At 33.2% G+C, this 22,423-nt stretch overlaps 1 protein-coding gene across 2 annotated transcripts in view; it reads left to right on the plus strand.

Moving 5' to 3' along the window:
- Nucleotides 1–5,770: 5,770 nt before the first annotated feature.
- The window catches only part of LOC143047678 (TPR repeat-containing protein DDB_G0287407-like), a 32,229-nt gene continuing 15,576 nt past the window's right edge, over nucleotides 5,771–22,423 (plus strand). The window contains exons 1-12 of one of the 2 annotated variants that reach the window (XM_076220881.1): nucleotides 5,771–5,889; nucleotides 11,564–11,766; nucleotides 12,726–12,794; nucleotides 13,724–13,833; nucleotides 14,708–14,841; nucleotides 15,353–15,483; nucleotides 16,791–16,886; nucleotides 19,351–19,506; nucleotides 19,836–19,966; nucleotides 20,454–20,565; nucleotides 21,187–21,294; nucleotides 21,757–21,930. In XM_076220881.1, the coding sequence (XP_076076996.1) occupies nucleotides 11,614–11,766; nucleotides 12,726–12,794; nucleotides 13,724–13,833; nucleotides 14,708–14,841; nucleotides 15,353–15,483; nucleotides 16,791–16,886; nucleotides 19,351–19,506; nucleotides 19,836–19,966; nucleotides 20,454–20,565; nucleotides 21,187–21,294; nucleotides 21,757–21,930 (1,374 nt within the window). In that variant the 5' untranslated portion in view covers nucleotides 5,771–5,889; nucleotides 11,564–11,613. Of the gene's footprint in view, nucleotides 6,021–11,563; nucleotides 11,767–12,725; nucleotides 12,795–13,723; nucleotides 13,834–14,707; nucleotides 14,842–15,352; nucleotides 15,484–16,790; nucleotides 16,887–19,350; nucleotides 19,507–19,835; nucleotides 19,967–20,453; nucleotides 20,566–21,186; nucleotides 21,295–21,756; nucleotides 21,931–22,423 lie in introns of both variants that reach the window. The other variant, XM_076220890.1, reaches the window with a different exon arrangement.

Below are 22,423 nucleotides of genomic sequence, written 5' to 3' on the forward strand. Positions count from 1 at the left end.
ACACTCTTGAAATTGAAAGAGGTAGATACATGCAAGTTAACAGAGAAGAAAGGTTGTGCAAATTACGTCATAATAAAAATATTGAAGACGAAAAACATTTTATATTGCACTGCACAAAATATGAATCACAAAGAAATGTTCTTATATCAAAATTGTCCTATTCAAAAAATTATGACAAACAATCCAAAACGGAGGATGAATATATCAAACTATTACTTAATAGCAAGTGTAGAAAAACACTTAGATTAATATCATCTTTTATTAATCAATCATTTGAATTAAGGAAAAATGTCCTTATAAATGAGTAATATGAACAATTTGAAGCTATAACATACAATATACTTATGTCAGTAGTCTATTCTTATAAATCAACCTATATATATTGATATATTTATACCTGCACATTTCATTGTTCGAAATGTGCCCAATGATATGCTATGTAGTATTGTTTAATTGCTGCATCATTACTATTTGTATACTAGTTGTATGGGCCGTTGCCAATTATTGTAATTGAGTTTGTGTCAATAAAATATTTGTATTAAACTATTTAATAGTCCCAGATCTTACTTACTGAACATTATTGCTGTTATACAGTTTATCTCAAAAATCCTAAAACTGCAAGATGTTCTTAAAATTACTTACTCAGGGACAGCAACCCAAAAACCGGTTGTTTGATTCGTCTGAAAATTTCTTGGACATCTACGACATCGTGACGACCTCGTCTACATCGTATCCCTTTCCTTACTAAATCGTTGACATCGCCGACATCGTGATTTTGACAACATCGTCTTCATCGTCCCCCTTTCCTGTCTACATCGTTTACATCGCCGATAACGTGATGTTGACAACATCGTACGTGACGACATCGTCTACATCGTTTTTCTTGATGTTTACATCGTTGGTATCACCGATATCGCGATGTTGACAATATCGTGACGAAATCGTCTACATCGTTGACATTGCCGACATCGCGAGGTTGACTACATTGTTACAACATCGCCTACATCGTCCTACTTGCTGCCTACATTGTTGACAACGCCGATGTTACTGTTTTAGTTATACGATACACTCAGTATGTGTTTCATAATTTGCATTGTACGACTTCGTATTTGTTTTTTGTTTTTTGTTTTTTTTTATATAATTATGGGTTTTATAGATTACGTTGTAAAACAGTGTTTTGATATAGTCATTTTCGCAATATCGGCAATGCCAACCATGCAGAGACAAGATGATGAAAGGATATTGACAAAGTAGTAAAGCACCATGTCGACATCGTTGTTTTCAAATAACGAGTAATATGTTAGCAATATCGGCAATGTCAACGATGTCGACAAGAGTAAGAAACGATATCGACAACGTTGTATACTATCGTGTTAACATTGTCTACTTCGCGATATCGCCAATGTCAACGATGTAGACAAGAGTATGAAACGATATCGACAACGTTGTACAAGAGCGTGTCGACATTGTCTACTTCGCGATATCGTCAATGTCAACGATGTAGACAAGAGTATAAAACAATATCGACAACGTTGTAAAATATACTGTCGACATTGTCTACTTCGCGATATCGTCACTGTCAACGATGTAGACAAGAGTATGAAACGATATCGACAACGTTGTACAATATTGTGTCGACATTGACTTTGTGATGTAGACAATATCGGTACTAATTTGAACACTGGAGAGGAAAGGGGGACGACGTAGACGATGTCGTCACGGTGTTGTCAACATTACGATATCGCCACTGTCAACGATGTAGACAAGAGTATGAAACGATATCGACAACGTTGTACAATATTGTGTCGACATTGTCTATTTTGCGATGTAAACAATATCGGTACTAATTTGTACACTGGACAGAAAAGGGGGATGATGTGGTTAAGATGTTGTCAACATCACGATGTCGGCGATGTCAACGATGTAGAAAGGAAAAGGGACGATGTAGACAATGTTGCGAGCAGGGTTGCGTTCAATATCGTAGAGGCTACGTAGTGCTACGTAGATTTATGACTATTGAACAAGTATCTATCCTAGCTGCTATCAATATCGATGTAGCAGCTAGTCTAGCTACGTGTTCAATAGTTATAAATCTACGTAAACCTTTCATATCGCCGCTACGATATTGAATGTAGCCCAGGGTTGCATCCAAGATCGTAGCAGCTAGTAGCAGGTTCATAGGGCTACGCAGTTTTTTTGTCTACTGAACGAGTAGCTAGCCTAGCTGCAATCGATATCTATGTAGCAGCTAGGCTAGCTACACGTTCATTAGTCATAAATCTACGTAGGCCCATGTAGCCGCTACGATATTGAACGCAACCCCAGTATCAAATCATGAACGAAGTGGACAATATCGGCGATATCGTCACTACAACGTGCAATGAACATACCTCAAAATTTCAGTGCAGATAAATCAATCTGATGAATACTTTTATCCTTGTCAGATTTGCTCAAAATGCATTTCAGAGATAAATGCAAAAAAATATGGTGGCCAGATGCCATTTCGCCTTTTCGTGTTTTCGTGTTTTCTTCCCTTCACTTTGCAAACGCGAAATCGGGAAATCGGGAAATCGAGAAATCGAGAAAGCGAAATCGAGAAATTGAGAAATCGGGAAATATGGAAATCGAGAAATAGGAAAATCGGGAAATCGAGAAATCGAGAAAGCAAAAAACGCGAAAACACGAAAGCGAAAACGCGAAAACGCGAAATGAAAAATGCATTTACCCCTATGTTCTTTTCTTAGCCACGTCGGCCATCTTGGTTAGCCAACAGAGTCATCGGACACATTTTCAAACTAGATAACCCAATGATGGTTGTGGCCAAGATTGGTTAGATTTTTCTCGTTAGTTTTAGAGGAGATTATTTTTGTAAAAGATTACAAAAATTTACGAAAATTGTTAAAAATTTACTTTATAGGCCAAAATTAAGCTCCTTGTTTTAAAAAGGTTCAATTTAAAATTTTAGTGATCTTACTTTGCTGAACATTATAATATTGCTGTCTACATTTTTATCTCTATCTATAATAATATTCAAGATGATAACCGAAACCTGCAAAATTTCTTTAAAATTACCAATTCAGGGGCAGCAACCCAAGAACGGGTTGTTTTATTTGTCTGAAAATATCAGTGAAGATTAATCTCAACCTGATGAACATTTTTACCTCGTGTCAGCTTTGCCAAGAGTGATCATTTAATGTTTTAATGTTTTCCCTCTTAATGCTTATTCCTGGTTGTGTTCATTCAAGCCCCAATGACACTGGGAATACTGAAGTGACTTATTCCTGGTTGTGTTCATTCAAGCCCCAATGACACTGGGAATACTGAGGTGACTTATTCCTGGTTGTGTTCATTCAAGCCCCAATGACACTGGGAATACTGAGGTGACTTTTTAAGATAATGTATTCCTGTTGAAAATTACGGATACATAAAAGCCTATTTATAGGCGACAGATCTATGCCTGAAACTAACGTCCAGTGTCCCTAACTGCAGCTATACCTCATCACAGTGTCCCATATAATGGACAACCTAGATGAACGGAATATTTGACATGACAATGGTTTTTAGAGAGATCCTGTGAAATTTAGTTTCTCGTAACAACACAAAACAAAGCAAACAACTAAACCAAGAAGAAAACAAGTTGGTAATGGAATATTAGACTTCTCGAATGTGTTTGTTGAGTCCCTCACATCAGATTATCTAAATTGATCATACTATTTATTCGGCATAGAGTAAAAAAGCTGTCCAAATAACTCAACCATAACAATTAAGACAAGTGGACCAAATCAACTCACTCCACAAATACTGAAGGATCTTCCTCGTAAAATACATCGTGTTGATCATGTTAGTACAAACCCGGTAATAGATCGTAGGTAGGTCACATACGGGGGAAAAGAAGATAGTAACTTCTTAATATGGTTTTCATCCAAAAAAACGCAAGTAAAACCATAACAAAATTCAAGCAACTGCAAAAGGTGAAAACACATTAAAACAAGAATGTGTCCATAGTACACGCATTATCATTTTCTAAGTTTAGTGGACCGATACATAGGCTCAAAACTCTTATTTGGCATGAAAATTAGAAAGATCTTATCATAGGGAACAAGTGTACTAAGTTTGAAGTTGATTGGACTTCAATTCAATCAAAAACCACCTTGTCTAAAAACTTTAACCTGAAGCGGGACATACGAACAAACGAACGGACAGACCGAAAGAATGTATGCCCGGGCATTAAATATAGTCTTAAACCTAAACGGAATATGACACATTGTGAGGATGAGGTGAATCCTCTTGGTGTAACCATAGTTTTTAAACTAAATTCGAATACACATATCTCTAACATTTGTAAAAAGAGCAGCACGACAACTAAACGTATAAAAAAAGTTAGTTCTCATCTAACCCTAGATCATATGAGAATGAAAAGAGGGAATGTGTCAAAGAGACATATAACAACGAAGGCCTTCAATGGGTAATATTCAACACATATTCAGCGAGTTGACCCCATACTCCAGATGACCCCTACATCTTTAGTTACCCATTGGATGGTGGCCTGGGGTTATTTGTCACTCTTTGGTCGGGTTGTTGTCTCTTTGGGGGTTCCGATCCCGGATCCCGCTTATTGTTTTGTCAGATTCCCGTATCTTGCTTACACTATGTACGTAAGTAATTCTCATTTTTTTTTTGCATTTCCCGGGTCCCGCTAGACCTCATTTCCCGTTTTCACGACACAATAGTTTGACTTTCACGTACGTGTCACGATTACAAAAAATCGGCAATCCCGCTTCACGCTTAGACCCCAATGAGACCAACTCTTTGGCACAGTCCCAGTTTCCATCGCATTTGATTCACCTGACCTTGACCTCATTTTATGTATCAGTGATCAAGGTTAATTTTGCGTTGTCAAGTCGGACAACTACCTCATTTTCATGGTTCATTGAATAATGTTAAGTGTTTGTAGTTTGGTCTATTTCTCAGATACTATAAGCAAACTTTAAAGGGCCACTATATTTTGTGTAGAAAATTAATGAATGGTTAGTGACTCTAGTAGGTTTCATATGACAATGGTTCATTGCAAGGTCAATGATGATTTTTCAAGGTTTTGTCAGTTTATCAGATATAGGCTATTAAAGTTAGATTTGGTGTATGGGATGAATGTAAGATTGTAAGATTGTACGGTGTCTATAGATATAAAAACTGAAGATGTGCAATCTCATTAAAATCCGATGTTCTGATACGCTACACCACTCCGTTCAGAACATCGGATTTTAAAGAGATTGGAAAATGTGTCATTTATCTTTGTAAATGTTGTATGAATGAATGTATTAAAGGTGTTTAATGGCCCATGTATAGTGGGCAGGGCTCATATGACCATGACTTCATTTACTCATATTCATTTGGTCAATGTTAAGCTTTTTGAAGTTAAGTCTGATGTCCAGGTACTACAAAACAAAATGACCACTATAGTTAAAGATATATCTACATATATGTGTAAATATCTTTGATTTAATGCAGTCAGTGGCGGTGGGTTCGTCGTAAAGGACTTGTAAGGAGTGGACGTGGCTCATCTGACCTTAAACTCATTTTCATGGATCATTCAAAGATTGTTGATTCTTATGTGATACTTTAAAGCTTATTTGAGCTTTAGAAACCATATCAATAAGAGACTTTCAACATAAATTCCAGCACAAGTAAAATTGCTTGTTTAAATTTACCGCTTTAAAAACTTTTAATTATACCCAAAGGGAGGTAAGTCTAATGTTGATGGAATTCTCTAGTCAAGAAGGCTAGAATCCTAAAAAATCTGATTTGGTCGCCCGACAAATATAACTTGCTTATTTGCTTGAGAATTATTTATGTAAATCATGCTTGATGTTGTGAATTTCTTTAGTAATAGTAAGTTAAGTCATTAGTCCTTATAGCATCATGGTATCATGCGAACATTTTGACGACAGGAAAGGTACATTGTAAGCCCAACTGCCGATCTGGTTTGTTCTTGAACTGTACAAGGGACATGTGTGTTCAAAGTGAGTGATAAGATCGACATGCTATTTACATCACTGGATCGATGCCACTGCTGGTGGACGTTTCGTCCCCGAGGGTATCACCAGCCCAGTAATCAGCACTTCGGTCTTGACATGAATATCAATTATGTGGTCATTTTTATAAATTTTCTGTTACAAAATTTTGAATTTTTCGAAAAACTAAGGATTTTCTTATCCCAGGAATAGATTACCTTAGCCGTATATTGCACAACCTTTTGGAATTTCGGGTCCTCAATGCTCTTCAACTTTGTACTTGTTTTGCTTTTATACAACTATTTTGATCTGAGCGTCACTGATGAGTCTTATGTAGACGAAACACACGTCTGGCGTATTAAGTTATAATCCTGCTACCTTTGATAACTATTAACTATCTTAATATGAAAACAAGGAAAAGAAATATCTTGAGAATCTTTTTTATTAGTGAATCATTGTACAATTATCGACAATTAGCCTTTAGATCTATGTCATTAGACTTGCTACAATTCCCTTTCTATTATTTCTCTCTTACTAATTTATATGTATACTGATAAAAACCAGCCTACTGATTGCCCTTGGGGCTCTTGCAGATGTCAGTATAATTGTAATCTCCTAGTTATAGCAGTAAAATTATTAAAGGGGCAAAAAATAATAATAATTAGGAAGGGACATGTAGCAAGTCTACTATGTCATGTACAATATTTATACATATTACAGTAATGGTATACAGAAAATTAAGTTAAATTAATAAAATTAAGCATTTTCCTATCTTAATACACGTTATCGCTATTTGGAAATATGTCCTGCTTGACCAGAGAATGGGTCTCGCTTGAAATTTTACTCATACATAGTGTTTTATCTAAAGCAATTTAGCATGCACTATGCCATGCCCTTTTTCTTCTGCAAAATTTGAGCTTTCGAGACGCGACAGCCATACTTCCATGACGGCCATAGGATGTGCAGGCCTCGACAATAACGCTTGTCCGATTGTCCGGTACCAGAGGGAAAAAAGGTCGGACAAGTAAAAGCTGAATCAAGCTTGTCCGTTGGGACAAGTGCATTATTCTGCAGAAAATAAATTTAATCCAATTTTGTTGAACAAAGTAATTATAAACAAAATACAAGAAAACAAGTATTAATTTGACATGTTTATGTATTCTGTTTATTCAAGTGCAAAACCTTTTTCTTCGACATGTTTAATTGCAATCGATAATTCTTAACCGGTTCTTTGTCAAGTACTTTTTAACAGGTAAAAGGTATACTATTCTCGGAAACCAGTCTTACTAATCCGAATCAATGATGCGCTTTGTAGATAAGGTAATTTTACAGGACAGTAAGTTCGTCACCTCGAAAGATTCAGCTCCAAGTTTAATAGACAGTTTGGCACCGTAGGAGACATATTTAGTAGACATGATTGATAGACAGTTTGACAAGGCAGGAGACATTTCGGGACCAAGACAAATCAGTACCTCATTTTGCTACCTTATTCTGTTCCTTATAATAAATACCATACCTGTAATTTTTTCACAAAAATATTTATTTTTAATAGAAATTTTTTGGACAAGTAACAATTTCATTCGGACAAGTAACTTTGGGTATGTACTTGTCCTACAGGACAAGTTGAAAAAAAAGTTATTGTAGAGGCCTGATGTGTCGGCCATACCACAACATCGTCCACGGGACATATCGACCACACATTGTGAGACGTATCGTCCACACTTTAATTATTTTTTTTTATTGAGATTATAACATAAGATATAAAATGTAATAATAAAATAAGTATTTATTCATATTAATAACTTAAATATGATATTTTAGTATTTTTTTCTGCACAAGAGATCTACTGTGCACCTTTATTTATTCTTGTAAGAGTTATCTTTGCTTGATCATCATCACTCGTATTTACATCTTGTTTGGGCCATATTACATGTATGTAAGTATATTATTGGTTTCTTTATTATCAGTTATAAACAATTTCTGAAGAATAATTTTTATCGTAATGTGATATAAAGGCATCTTATTTTATATGAAGTTTAATATTTAGGAATGTTGACTGTCGCTGTCGATGAAGATATATAAAAAAAAACATGGACAATACGTCTTTCAAAGTATGGCCGTTTCATCTTTTCAGGGTATGGCCGTTTCATCGTTTCGGGGGTATGGCCGTTTCATCATATGGACGTCATGGCAGTATGGCCGTTACGTCCTGCATCACTCTTTGACGCCATGTGACCTGTAACATTATATAGATCGAGAGAGGGTCAAGGTGCTGTGTTTTTTGCTGATATAAGGGCGGGAAGCATTGACTAAAGTTGGTTGCATGTCATTTTAATCACTACATCGAGAATGGAAAGGGAACATCAGATCATTCTATCTTATTGGCAAAATAAGTTTGCGATACTTTAGAAAGATGCCTGAAGAAAATTTGTAATCCATTTTTGCATTAAAATGGTCATATAATTTCCAAATTACGACCTAAACATCTTTTATTTTCGTAAATTTTCTTCATCTTGGGAAACGGACCAGCTATGAATGAATTCCGAATTCTTACAATAATGACTGGACGCATGACTGGCACAACTTTTAATTTATTTATTAGAATAGAACAACCATGGGACTCTTATTCTTATGTTTTATTATTATGTCCCAGCTTAACTTTGTTTAATTTATATATAATATCTTTTTAATGAGAAACACTGAATTTCATAAACATTTTAACAGAGAAGGGCATAGATGTGATTAAATTAAACAACTTTGAATTTGAATTGTTACTTTAATTGTTTACCAAGTATGAATTGAACAATATATAAAAAAAAAGATACATGTACACCAATGTACATATAGCCGTTTTTATTATGTAAAAACTCAACATTGTAGGGCCTCGGGCAAATGAGCACTTCTCTTTCAAATCTCACCTCCCCTCCCTATGAGTTTCAAAAAGAGAAGTCAGTAGTGTGAGCCCTGAATATGTAAACAACTATTTTATTTATGTGCCCTTTATTATATAGTGGACTCTCAAAGTGCCTTTTTAAAAAAAAATGACCATGCCCTTATTCAGTTCTAGATAAAACAATTTACAACCCTCACTTTTCCATTGTGGCATCAGATATTCTTTTATGACGTCAAAATTCTATGATGTCCATTAATGGGGGACAAATAGCGATAAGGTGTATTGCATTAATTAAGCAAAACAAATTTTTACAACTACAGAAAACATTTGTAAGAAGATATCAGCGGTCTATTGTAAATTAATATATCATGCAATGTTTCTGTCGTTGAATAAAATGGCAAACGAAGTAACAGGTAACTGATGGTAACTGGTCGTGAAGATGTCCTACCTCCTGACTAACCCTTTTATATAGGTCAATTTACAGTAAATGGTATCTATAACAGATTTTTAACCGGACTTTTGTGACAAAAATGTCGGTTATTGATTTGGGGATGTACGGCAGTGGGCCGGGCAGGCGGGCGGCAACCAAATGTTGTCTGTGCATTAACTCATGAACCGTTTAACCAAAGCTTTTAAAATTTTAATATGTTGTTACTGACAACAAAATGGAGGTCAAGTTCAATAATGACCATTTTGACTTTTACGGTTCTGGAGTTATGGTTCTTGAAAGATTGAAAAATGGCGTTTCCACTCCTGTCCGTGCATTAACTCATGAACCGTTCAACCAAAGCTTTTAAAAATTTTTTAATATGTTGTTACTGACAACAAAATGGAGGTCAAGTTCAATAATGACCATTTTGACTTTTACGGTTCTGGAGTTATGGTTCTTGAAAGATTGAAAAATGGCGTTTTCAGTCCTGTCCGTGCATTAACTCATGAACCGTTCAACCAAAGCTATGATACAATGATTTGGAGTTTCCTTATTTACAAAGTTTTTCGTTAAAACTTACATTGAAAGGTTTACAGAGATTAAATCCTTATTTACCAAGGAAAGCGCTTCCTATAACTCCTTTTATTTTAAAACAAATTTATGAGTTTATGGATTTAAATGACACCCAGGATAAGACTTTCTGGAGTTTGTTTTTGTTAGCCTTTTTTATGATGAGTAGAAAATCTAATCTTGTTCCAAATTCAGAAAAAGAATTTGATGAAAATAAGCAATTATGTAGAGGGGATATTATTATTGAGAATGATGTTTTAATAATTATTTTGAAATGGTCTAAAACAATTCAGTTTGGACAAAGAAAGTTGAGAATTCCCATTTCTAGTATTCGGGGAGTATTTTATGTCCGGTTAATGCATACAAGAATATGATCAAAGCTATTCCTGCGGTTAAAAAGGATCCTGCATTTTGTAAAGTTAAAAGGGGGCGCATTCTACCCATTACTTATAAAGAGTATCAAAATAAGCTTCGATATTTAATACAAAAAACAGGTCGTAACTCTTTATTTTACTTTACTCATAGTTTTAGAAGAGGGGGTGCAACATTAGCTTTTGATGCTGAGGTTTCTACGGAATTAATTCAACTTCGATAATGACCATTTTGACTTTTTACGGTTCTGGAGTTTATGGTTTTTGAAAAATGGCATTTCCAGTCCTGCCCGTGCATTAACTCATGAACCGTTCAACCAAAGCTTTTAAAATTGTTACTGACAACAAAATGGAGGTCAAGTTTAAAAATGACCATTTTGACTTTTACGGTTCTGGAGTTATGGTTCTTGAAAGATTGAAAAATTGTGTTACCAGTCATGTTGTTGCATTTACTCATGAACCGTTCAACCAAAGCTTTTCAAATTTTAATATGTTGTTACTGATGACAAAGTGGAGGTCAAGTTTGATATTGATGATTTTCACTTTAACCGTGCATCATTTATGGTTCTTGTAATATTGAAAAATGCCAGGACACGGATAAATATTAATAAATCCGGTTTGCTGTCGCTCTGACAGCCTCTTGTTAATAAATTAGAATTATGCATACAACTTACATGACTTAGGCTTGATGAACTGTAATGGTATTCATGGTCTTTAAAAATCTCTTATTTCTTAAATATAGATGAATTAATTTTCTTTAAATAGATAAACATTTGTATAGTTGGGTGAAAAAACTATCTTACTGTCATTTCATGGCTGTATTTTTTCATAGAAATAGCTGTGCTACATTTGTAAATTTGAAATATTTTATTTTAGTCTCAGCCAAAATTGTACCTTCTCTTTGGAATGAAAAATTCTAGGTAACCACTCTAAATAAAACGTGTATCAGAGATTTAAGTTATAATTGTGGCAGCTTAAATTTTGGAAGTCAATATACAAGAAAAAGAGAAATTTAGTAGTCCACATCATGAGGGGCCATTTACAAGTGAGACCCTACTAATTTTAAACCCTGTTTATAATAGATGAGATACATGATCAAAAAGACATTTCTCCTTTTTGACAACAATGGACAAAATACACCTACTTCAGGCATGTAAATAAATACTTTTGATCTTTAATGGGAATATTCTTAGCACATCCATACATGCATTCTTGTTTCTCAATAGTTAACATTTATAAATGTTTTTATTTTTATTTTAAAATTATGCAACATTAATTGCTTTTCTAGATGTTAGAATTGATGCAAATGTGAATAAACAGCAGTAAGGAGCCATTACTATGGCAACTGGAGGCATTCCAGCTCCTGGACGTTCAAAGAAATTACCTGAAGTCCCAGTTAGAAAAGGAGGAAAACAAAAGAAACCTGTTAAAGTTTTCATCACAACATACTCTGATGAATTTTATACTGAGAGAGACATAGTAAGAAAAGAGGTATGCAAGTTTATTACAAACACAAGATATTATATTAGACACAACTACATTTTAACAAGCAACTTCATTTTGTGTAAGACAAGAGGTTTCGTTATGTATACCTTTATCAGTTTAAAATTATTTACCTGAATATGCAAAAATTATTAGACAGAAGTAAAACAAATGTATAATGTCTTCTTCTGTTAACAATTTGAAGCAGTACAATATTTATAAAGCATGCATACCAATACAATACATTCATGAATATACTGTACATCTATATTAAATTATGACATGATTTGAAAAAAATGATTTGTGATGATGTAACATAGAACAATATAGAATGCTTTTTATTACATAAATAATCTATCACACTTGGGTCCCTGTTGATTAAGATATTTATCTACTGGAGATGGTTGGAATTTGAAATTTAACTATGAGAATGGATACATATTATTATCAATGTGGTAAAAAGGTACAATCAGTTACCCTGATGATTTGTTGAAAAATGCCAAGTGCAATGGTCTAACTAAATATTGACAGGATTTAAAATGCAACAAATTTGATAAATGTGTAGTGAATTTAAAATATCAAACAGGTCAAAACTAGTTTAAAATAAGACATGTGAAAATAGTTTACACAAAATTTAATGGAAAGTTATCTAGTGACCAGATGAGAAGGGGAATCAGACCTTTATCAGGACTCTGGGATCGGGTGTTTTTAAGCTCAGGATTTCGGGATTGACCCTTTCAGGATACAGGAATTCTTTTTTCAAATTTCAGGTTGTCGGGATTTAGATTTATTTAAATTCGGGAACTCAGGATTTCGTGTTTTTAAGCCCGGGATTTTGGGATCAGGACCCCTCCTACCCCCCTCAGATGATATTAGAGATAATTAATTAGTTTATTTCTAAAAGCATTAACAGTTCATTAAAAAAACCACCATGCTTAGAATAATAATAACATATATATTACTTCTAGGTGCTGCCTGAATTAAAGTCATGGTGTGAATCAAAACATCTAACAGTTGAGGAACAGTTTGTGAAATGGGTATGGATAATAAATACGGTGAAACTAAAAAGGGAAGGAAATTAAAAGAGTATTGTTGTATTAATTTTGAAAATGAAAATGTTTAATCATAAAGTTATCATGCACATAAACATGTGGAGGATTGAACTAGTTTTAAAGTATTCAAAATTTCAGACATCAAATACACAGTTTAAAACCTGTACAAGTAAAGCAATAACACTTGAAGTTGTTACAGAATACTAACTGATAGCAATCTTAGAGCACTTATTTGATATTGTAGACATCATGCTTACACTCTATGATTGGCCATAGTATTTCAAAGTAGATGGCAAAAAAGCGTCATGAACACAATAAAAAACCAACTTGAATTCTGACATGAAACATTTAAGTCATTTTAGAACTATTATTTTGACACCTTTTATTCAGTATTTGAATACTTACATTTTGGCAATTGTTTAAGACCGTATCTTTCTACAAGTAAAACTTATATCAGGCTAGGTAATGTAATGAAAACTATTTCATCCATGTTAATATGAAAGTAAGAAGATGAGGTATTATTGCCAATAAGACAACTCTCCAACAGAAACCAAATGACATAGAATTAAACAACTACAGGTCACAGCATGGTCTTCAACAGTGATCAAAACCCATAGAATTTAACAACTACAGGTCACAGCATGGTCTTCAACAGTGATCAAAACCCATATATCACATAGACAGTAGGCTATATAAAGTCCTGAAATGACAAATATAAAACAATTCAAAGGACGAAAATAATGGTTTGATTTATGTACAAAACAATGAACGAAAAACAATTATGATAATTAGCACTGAACAACAACCATGTGCACTGAACTTGGTACAGGCATATACATAATGTTGCTAAGTGAAACAAGCTCTGTGAAGCGAAACCCTGAGCATGTTTATATTTGTAAAAGTTTTCTTTTTAGGGATCTAAACATCCAGACAGACGAGATGTTACTGAATTAGAGAAAATCCAGACTTGTATAGAAACATGTTACTTCCAAGATGTAATGCCTATTTTTATCAATATAACAAGGTAAGCAAACTAAAGCAATTATAATAACTAATTTTTGTAGCTTAATATTTACATAAAATGAGAGATTGTTTCAGGTTTTGTTAGTTTTTGTTACATCATTTTGTTTTACCTAAATATTAGTATATATCTTGGATATTGTAATGAAAAGGTTTCATCAATATTGGAGCAGATATTTTTATGCCCCACCTACGATAGTAGAGAGGCATTATGTTTTCTGCTCTGTGCCTCTGTTTCGTCCCTCCGTCCGTGCGTCCATTCGCTTCAGGTTAAAGTTTTTGGTCAAGGTATTTTTTGATAAAGTTGAAGTCCAATCAATTTGAAACTAAGTACACATGTTCCCCATGATATGATCTTTCTAATTTTAATGCCAAATTATAGTTTTGACCCCAATTTCATGGTCCACTGAACATAGAAAATGATAGTGCGAAGTTCAGGTTAAAGTTTTTGGTCAAGGTAGTTTTTGATGAAGTTAAAGTTACATCAACTTGAAACTTAGTACACACGTTCCCTATGATATGATCTTTCTAATTTTAATTCCAAATTAAAGTTTTGACCGCAATTTCACGGTCCACTGAACATAGAAAATGATAGTACGAGTGGGCAATCCGTGTACTATGGACACATTCTTGTTTCTTAATATTTTAAGTAGCATCTAATTATTAAATATTAATGAATTGATAGCAGACACATTTATTTTATTATTTCTTGTCTTGTCTTTGCATTATATAATGTATATATCAATCCAAAATTGATTTATATTGAATGAACATTATCTTTATCAACATGATATTGCTGTTGAGTGTTGAATCGTTAAACAATGTATACATGTATTACTGATTTGATATTATGTTTTTATTTTGTTTTTAAATATCAGTGAGTCAGTTGGATGGGTGCCAATGTGGGATGAATGCCCTGATGAAGTTGTAGAAAATTACATTGAAGCCTATGGATTAGTTGTAGAAGATTTAGAAGTTATGAATGGTGCCTTTAGGCAAGACAATCAGAACTGTAAGTTTTTGATAGCTTAAGTTTTTTTTTTTATTCTGTGTGTTATTCATGTGAACCATGATGTTACTATATAATTAGTGTAGGTCACAGTAGAGACAGTACACTTACATCTCTGAAATATTAAAAATTACACAGTATGAATAAAAACATATTTTATAGAGTATTTCAATGAAAAGATGAATCTATGACATGTATACATAGATATTTTTTCTGTCAATCATAATACATGTAAATAAACTAGTTCCATGTCAGATTGTCCAATTAGATACATATATGCACACAATTGCTTGATCTGTGATATTGTCTTTTCAAATGGCACTTGATGTGTCAATGACATTTTGTATAGTTAGAATATTGTAGAAATAAAACCAATTACTGTTAAAATTAAAAAAATCAATTATTGTTTTATTGAGAGCATACAATTTATTTCTTTCCTAACATGAATGATAAATAAAGAATAATGTTTATGTAAAGCTTAAATTATTCCATTTTTTATTTTATTCACAAATAGCTTTGTTTATGATGAGAAATGATGACTTTCTGAAAAACCTTCCTATAGATGACCAAAAATATTTTCTAAAGAAAACTCCAGCAAGTGAAACGGTCATCAAAATTGGAGATAAAATTTCACAAAAGTTTCCTGTAAGTAATAACTATATCATTTATGTAAGAGAACTAAAAAAATCTTAGTGCTTTTAAGCACTGAAGGGTAAAGATTGATTTGATTTTTGATTGGGAAGTAAAATTAAATATTTACATTGTATAAAGCATTGGTTGTAGTTGATTCAATAACAATTATGAGCAATTTTAAAGATTACTTAAACAATGACATCATTCATATTTTTTTAGAACAGAGGTCTTAGATTCCTACACCAAACATAAGTTATGTGATTTTCTTCACAAGTATATAAATCATTTTGTGACTTGAATATCTGGGCATATATTACATTGATAAATTTCTGGAAATGTTCATGGCTAAGATGTTTAGGGTGATATGATTAATGAACTATACCGTGTGTATCTCAAAAGTGGTGACAAACCTTGGAGGATTTTAATAGATACATGTATCAAGTCAGTATTGTAGGGTTTCATACAATTTTAACCCCAAAATTTTTTCAACACTGAAAACTTGAATGAGTGGTGGCTTAACATTAATTGGCAAATATTTCGTTTTTATTTTATTCATGAGTATGTTATATTTTTATTGCATAGTTAAAAGAAGAATTGTGAACGGAATCTTAATTATTAATTTAATGACTTTTGCATTGAAACAAAAAATGGTTGGTTGGTACCTTTTTAAGTCCCCATCCTCCCCCAAACAGTCAACACGCTTTTGTGATTTTGCATACATTAAATGCACATACCCATCATTAATCCATGCTTTCAATCTTTTCTGTGACTATGGTAATAAAATTGAGAATGGAAATGGGGAATGTGCCAAAGAGACAACAACCCGACCATAGAAAAAAACAACAGGAGAAGGTCACAAACAGGTCTTCAATGTAGCGAGAAATTCCCGCACCCGGAGGCGTCCTTCAACTGGCCCCTAAACAAATATATACTAGTTCAGTGATAATGAACGCCATACTAATTTCCAAATTGTACACAAGAAACTAAAATTAAAATAATACAAGACTAACAAAGGCCAGAGGCTCCTGACTTGGGACAGGCGCAAAAATGCTTAAATACATATATGTAATTTTGAAGAATTAATTGGAATATGAATAACAAATGAGTGTTGATTTCTACATAGGGTTACTAAGCCAGAAAGGACTTTTCTGTTTAGCCATTTCAATTTAGATAAGACATGCCATAATGGATATGTTTATTTCCTGATAACTTTGAAATCCCTCGTGTGTTTATTATTCAGCTTCTTAATTGTTTATTTGTTATTTGTTCTTGTTACTTGTTTGATGCCCTCTCAGATTTTTATTATTATGTATTTTCAGATAAACAGAGTAGTAAAATATAACTGTGAGGAATACAAAGGTTTAAGTTCAAAGAATAAACCCAAATTAAAACTAAGTGATTCTTTCAAACAAAAGGTAACAGATTTGTGCATTTAGTATATGGAATGTATTTTTTTGTGTCAATTTGTTATGTTTTTTCGTCATTATTAAAATGGTTAAAAGAAATGTTATGTCAATGTCAGTGAGTAGTCATTTACACAGGGTTCTGGAAAGGGCAGGGGACCTTTTAATGAAAGCTGGTTATTTAATGACAGAGGGCATACATATAGTATTAATATATAGGACAGGTATTAAACAGCTTAAGACAATTAAAACTATCTTCTAAAATGAAGATTTATTACTTATGGCACTAGTTCAACCAAAACATAGCCATTTGATTACAGTGATTAGCAAGATCCCATGTTAGGATTGATTGATTTTTAAAATTTTACACCACTTTAATCACACAAAGCAATCACATAGCAGCCAGATTTTATTGACAGAGGATGTTTATCCATAGCTTATCAACTTCTTGAATTCCTGTTACTTGCAGGGAGCATATTTTTTTAAGAAAAGCTCAAAGTTCAATTTGCGGATTTAAGATGATTCCTTTTTATAGGATAATTGATTTTTATGCCTTACCTAGGGGCATTATGTTTTTTAGGTCTGTGCTTCCATTTGTTTATTTGTCTGTCCATACGTCCATCCATTTGTCTGTCTGTTGTTTCATCTGTCCTGCTTCAGGTTAAAGTTCATGGACAAGGTAGTTTTTGATGAAGTTGTAGTTCAATCAACTTGAGACTTAGTACAAATGTTCCCTATGATATGATCTTTCTAATTATAATGCCAAATTAGGGTTTTGACCCAAATTTCGCAGTCCACTGAACATAGAAAACGATAGTGCAGGTTGGGGATCCCTGTACTATGGATTAATTCTGTTTAAGAATTGTTCTATACAAGTTTATATTTTTAGCTCACCTGGCCTAAAAGGCCAAGTGAGCTTTTCTCATCACTTGGCGTCCTTCGTCTGTCGTCGTCGTTAACTTTTACTAAAATCTTCTCCTATGAAACTCCTGGGCCAAATTTAATCAAACTTAGCCACAATCATCATTGGGGTATCTAGTTTAAAAAATGTGTGGCGTGACCCCGCCAACCAAGATGGCCGCCATGGCTAAAAATAGAACATAGGGGTAAAATGTAGATTTTGGCTTATAATACTGAAACCGAAGCATTTAGAGCAAATCTGACATGGGTTAATTTGTTTATCAAGTCAAGATCTAGCTGCCATGAAATTTTCAGACAAATTGGACAATCGGTTGTTGGGTTGCTGTCCCTGAATTGGCAATTTTAAAGATTTGCAGTTTTTGGTTAATATCTTGAATATTATTATAGATAGAGATAAACTGTAAACAGCAATAATGATCAGCAAAGTAAGATCTACAAATAAGTCAAACATGACCGAAATGGTCAGTTGACCTCTTAAGGAGTTATTGCCCTTTATAGTCATTTTTTACCAATTTTTCGTAAATTTTTGTAATCTTTTACAAAAATCTTCTCCTCTGATACTACTGGGCCAAATTTAACCATACTTGGCCACAATCATCATTGATGTATTTAGTTTAAAAAATGTGTGGCGTGACCCGGCCAACCAACCAAGATGGCTGCCATGGCTAAAAATAGAACATAGGGGTAAAATGTAGATTTTGGCTGATAACTCTGAAACCGAAGCATTTAGAGCAAATCTGACAGAGGTTAATTGTTTATGAAGTTAAGATCTATCTGACCTGAAATTTTTGACGAATCAGACAACGGGTTGTTGATTTGCTGCCCCTGAATTGGTAATTTTTAAAGAAATTTTGCTGTTTTTGGTTATTATCTTGAATATTATTGTAGATAGAGATAAACTGTAAAAGCAATAATGTTCAGCAAAGTAAGATCTACAAATAAATCAATATGACAAAAATGTAAGGAGTTAAAGCCCTCTACAGTCAATTTTTAATAATTTTCATAAATTTTGTAAATTTTTGTAAATTTTTAACAAAATATTTTCCTCTGTAACTAATGGGCCAAGTTCATTAAAGATGAAGATAATTGTAAGTAGCAAGATTGTTCAGTAAAGTAAGATCTACAAACACATCACCATCACCAGAACACAATTTTATCATTAATCCATCTGTGTCTTTTGTTGAATATTCACATAGACCCAAGGTGAGCGACACAGGCTCTTAACCCTTTCCTCCATAATGACGCTTTTTGACACCACCCCCTTTACTCCATAATGACGCCTTTCGACGCCTGTGTAGTACCTAAGTTGATACGCTTCGACTTCAAAATGTCTGCATCAAACTTAAAAAAAATTGTATCCAATATGAAAAGGATATTCATGAGAATATCTGATTTGAATTTCATTGATGAAATAATTGTTTTCACAATGCATTAATACTTTAAACCTGATGATTATTTTTGCATTGTAAAAATCTTATGCGAATCAAGTATTTAAAAATCCATGGAGGAAAGGGTTTAGTTTGTGGTTGAACGGACATTTTTTTGTTTGTTTCAGATTTTAGAATTTTGTAAACAAAGAATTGGATGTGATTACTGTGGTGATCAGGTGACATCTTACAGTCCTGTTGACAATACAGTATCTCAGGAACATCTGACATACATGAAGAATAAAAGTTCCACGGTCATAGGAAGAGATGATATTATTAAAGTGGTCAGTATTATTTTTCCCTGATAACTGTTAGTATATAGTTCAAAATAGACCAACTAAAGAAAGTATTATTCTTATACATCCCAGGTGAATTTGAAAAAAAAGATCAATGACAATGTACTAATTGGAAAAATAGCAGTCTGAATTTGATGTAATATAGTAATTCAAAATCATTCTTAGGTAGACCTTATGGGTAAAACAGAACCAATATGAAATCAAATTCCCAATTTCATAATGAAAAAACATGACAAACCAAAATACTTATGAATATTTTAAGTGTAAATAGGTATAAACATATGTAAATCTCTGTAACTGTGGTCTATCTTTTTTAGATTGAAGATTACATATTCAAAGAAGAAAAGGATGTTCCATTATTTGTTATAGGGGAGGCAGGTATAGGAAAGTCTTCTGTGATGTGTAAAGCAGCTTATACTATTTACAAAAATCTTGGACATATACCCTGGTAATTGATTCTTGTAATACATACTGTAATCCAACTTGTTTTCATGGAAATTTTATTTCGTGTTCAGTCTTTTTTATACAACTTTGCAGCTGATTAATTTCAGGATGTCCAAATTTACTTGATGTATTTGAATAAGATTAGATCCAAGTTTTTACAAGTTCACAACAATTTATATTCACAATATTTTTCTATATGCAAAAGTCACAAAAAATTTTCAACTCCTTTAACCTGGATAGATGTTTTATACCACCAATATAGTATTACATGTTCTAAACATATATATCGTGTGCATGAGACAGTAAAATGTGTCATTCTATGTTTATTTATAAGTGTCCTTATTTACTATACTTTTTCCACAAATCTAATTTTGAATCTATACTATATCATAGAAAAAAGCCATTGAAAATAAGTATTGGGACTACTTGTGTAAAATAATTTTCTCATTGTCAAGCACAGCCCTTTATCTTGTTTTATGTCATATTTTCAGCCCTGGAGGTAAATCTTGGACTTTGTTTTTCCATTTTGTTGGTGCTATTCCTGGTTCTTGTTGTTTAGAGACTATGTTAAAGAGACTGTTAAAAGAAGCAGACTTAGTTAACGTAAGCATTTATTTTTTAAAATTGAGAAAGGAAATGGGAAATGTGTCAAAGCGACAACAACCCGACCATAGAGCAGACAACAGCCGAAGTCCACCAATGGGTCATCAATGAAGCGAGAAACTCCCGCACCCGTATGTGTCCTTCAGCTGGCCCCTTAAAAAATATGTATACTAGTACAGTGATAATGGACGTCATACTTAACTCCAAATTATAAACAAGAAACTAAAATTAAAAATCATACAAGACTGACAAAGGCCAGAGACTCCTGACTTAGGACAGGCGCAAAATTGTGGCAGGGTTAAACATGTTTATGAGATCTCAACCCTCCTCCATACATCTAGCCAATGTAGAAAAGTAAATGCATAACAATACGCACATTAAAATTCAGTTCAAGAGAAGTCAGATTTAACTCTTTTTTGTTTATATACAATTTTTATAATGGAATAGGTAGCTTTAAGACATATTACCATTGTTTATGTTCAATAGTGATTCTTTTTAACTACATGTATCAGTCTGTTAATCTTTGTTATTTTCATTTCATTTTAATTACCTGAAATATCTTGTATGCAGTTCATTGTTTGAGTGACCAGTTTCATCAATTATTTCTTTTTTTTGTTTCAGGACTCCAGCATTCCAAGAGGTGTGGAGGCAACTGCCCAGTCTTGTTGTAGTATGTTAGCTAACCCCAGTATTAAGCCTATTATTATATTTATAGACGGTTTGAATCAGGTGAGATATTTTTAAACATCAAGTGTATTTTCTCACAGGAATGTTTATATGTTGGACATTTTCACAGACTTTATGCTCTTAAATTTCTTTTGTTTTTCAATTACATGTAAATACCAGGTAAAATGATAAGCAGGGCCTAATAACCAAGGCTGCTTAATTTTGAACTATCCCTTAAATTATAGCTGAAAATTTCATAGTCCTGATGTTAATCATTCATATTGTGGCAGATTGCTGAAAAACAGGTCACACTTACTTGACTTTCCCAAGATATTTTTATGTTACGTGGATCATTGATAATGTATATTTATTGTGATACTAAGGTTAAACCTTTATCATAAATACTTTCAACATAATTTGTAATAATTTCAAGACATGTCAGCAGGTGCCCTCTTGTTTAGATAAAACATGTCAGCAGGTGCCCTCTTGTTAAGATAAAACATTCCATTTTCTCTTTTGATATAGTTTTCTGATGATCAAGCTTCAAAAGTAATGAGTTGGTTACCAAGGAAACTAGCTCCACATGTTAGATGTATATTTTCCTCTGTTACGGACTCACATCAGTACAAAACAGTGATTAGTAGAGAATCAAAGCCTATAGAGTTACCGTTAGAACCTCTAGACAGACAGTCTCGTAGTGTAAGTAATATATTCATCAATTGTTTACGGTTAGAACCCCTTGACAGACAGTCTGGCAGTGTAAGGTAAGCTTAAGTTTACAAAAGGGTAAAATATCAGCTTAAAGGGCCAACTCATGGTAAAATCAATATAAATTCAACCCTATATGAAGTTATTCTATTCTAAAAGAACAAAGAAAAAAATTTGTTTGGATTGAAGTGCTCTATGTGAAGAGAAATATTTGGTGTTCCTGTAATTGCACACAATATTAATATTGATGTTAACAGCAAAGAAAATTGAATAGAAACATTTTTTAAAACTATATAGAATGACATGATAAGACTGATTTGGATAAATGTAATGTAATTACTGATCTTAGTTTCATTCAAGAAGATATGGACATTATACAAATTCTACAATTCTTAGTTTGTTTTCATGTTTTGACTACTTTCTGTTTCCAATTCTTGTATTTGACCAATATTCTTACATTCTTACGTCATTGTTCAATGACATC

The sequence above is a fragment of the Mytilus galloprovincialis genome, chromosome 1, assembly GCF_965363235.1.
Source record: "Mytilus galloprovincialis chromosome 1, xbMytGall1.hap1.1, whole genome shotgun sequence".
Lineage (NCBI taxonomy): Eukaryota > Metazoa > Mollusca > Bivalvia > Mytilida > Mytilidae > Mytilus > Mytilus galloprovincialis.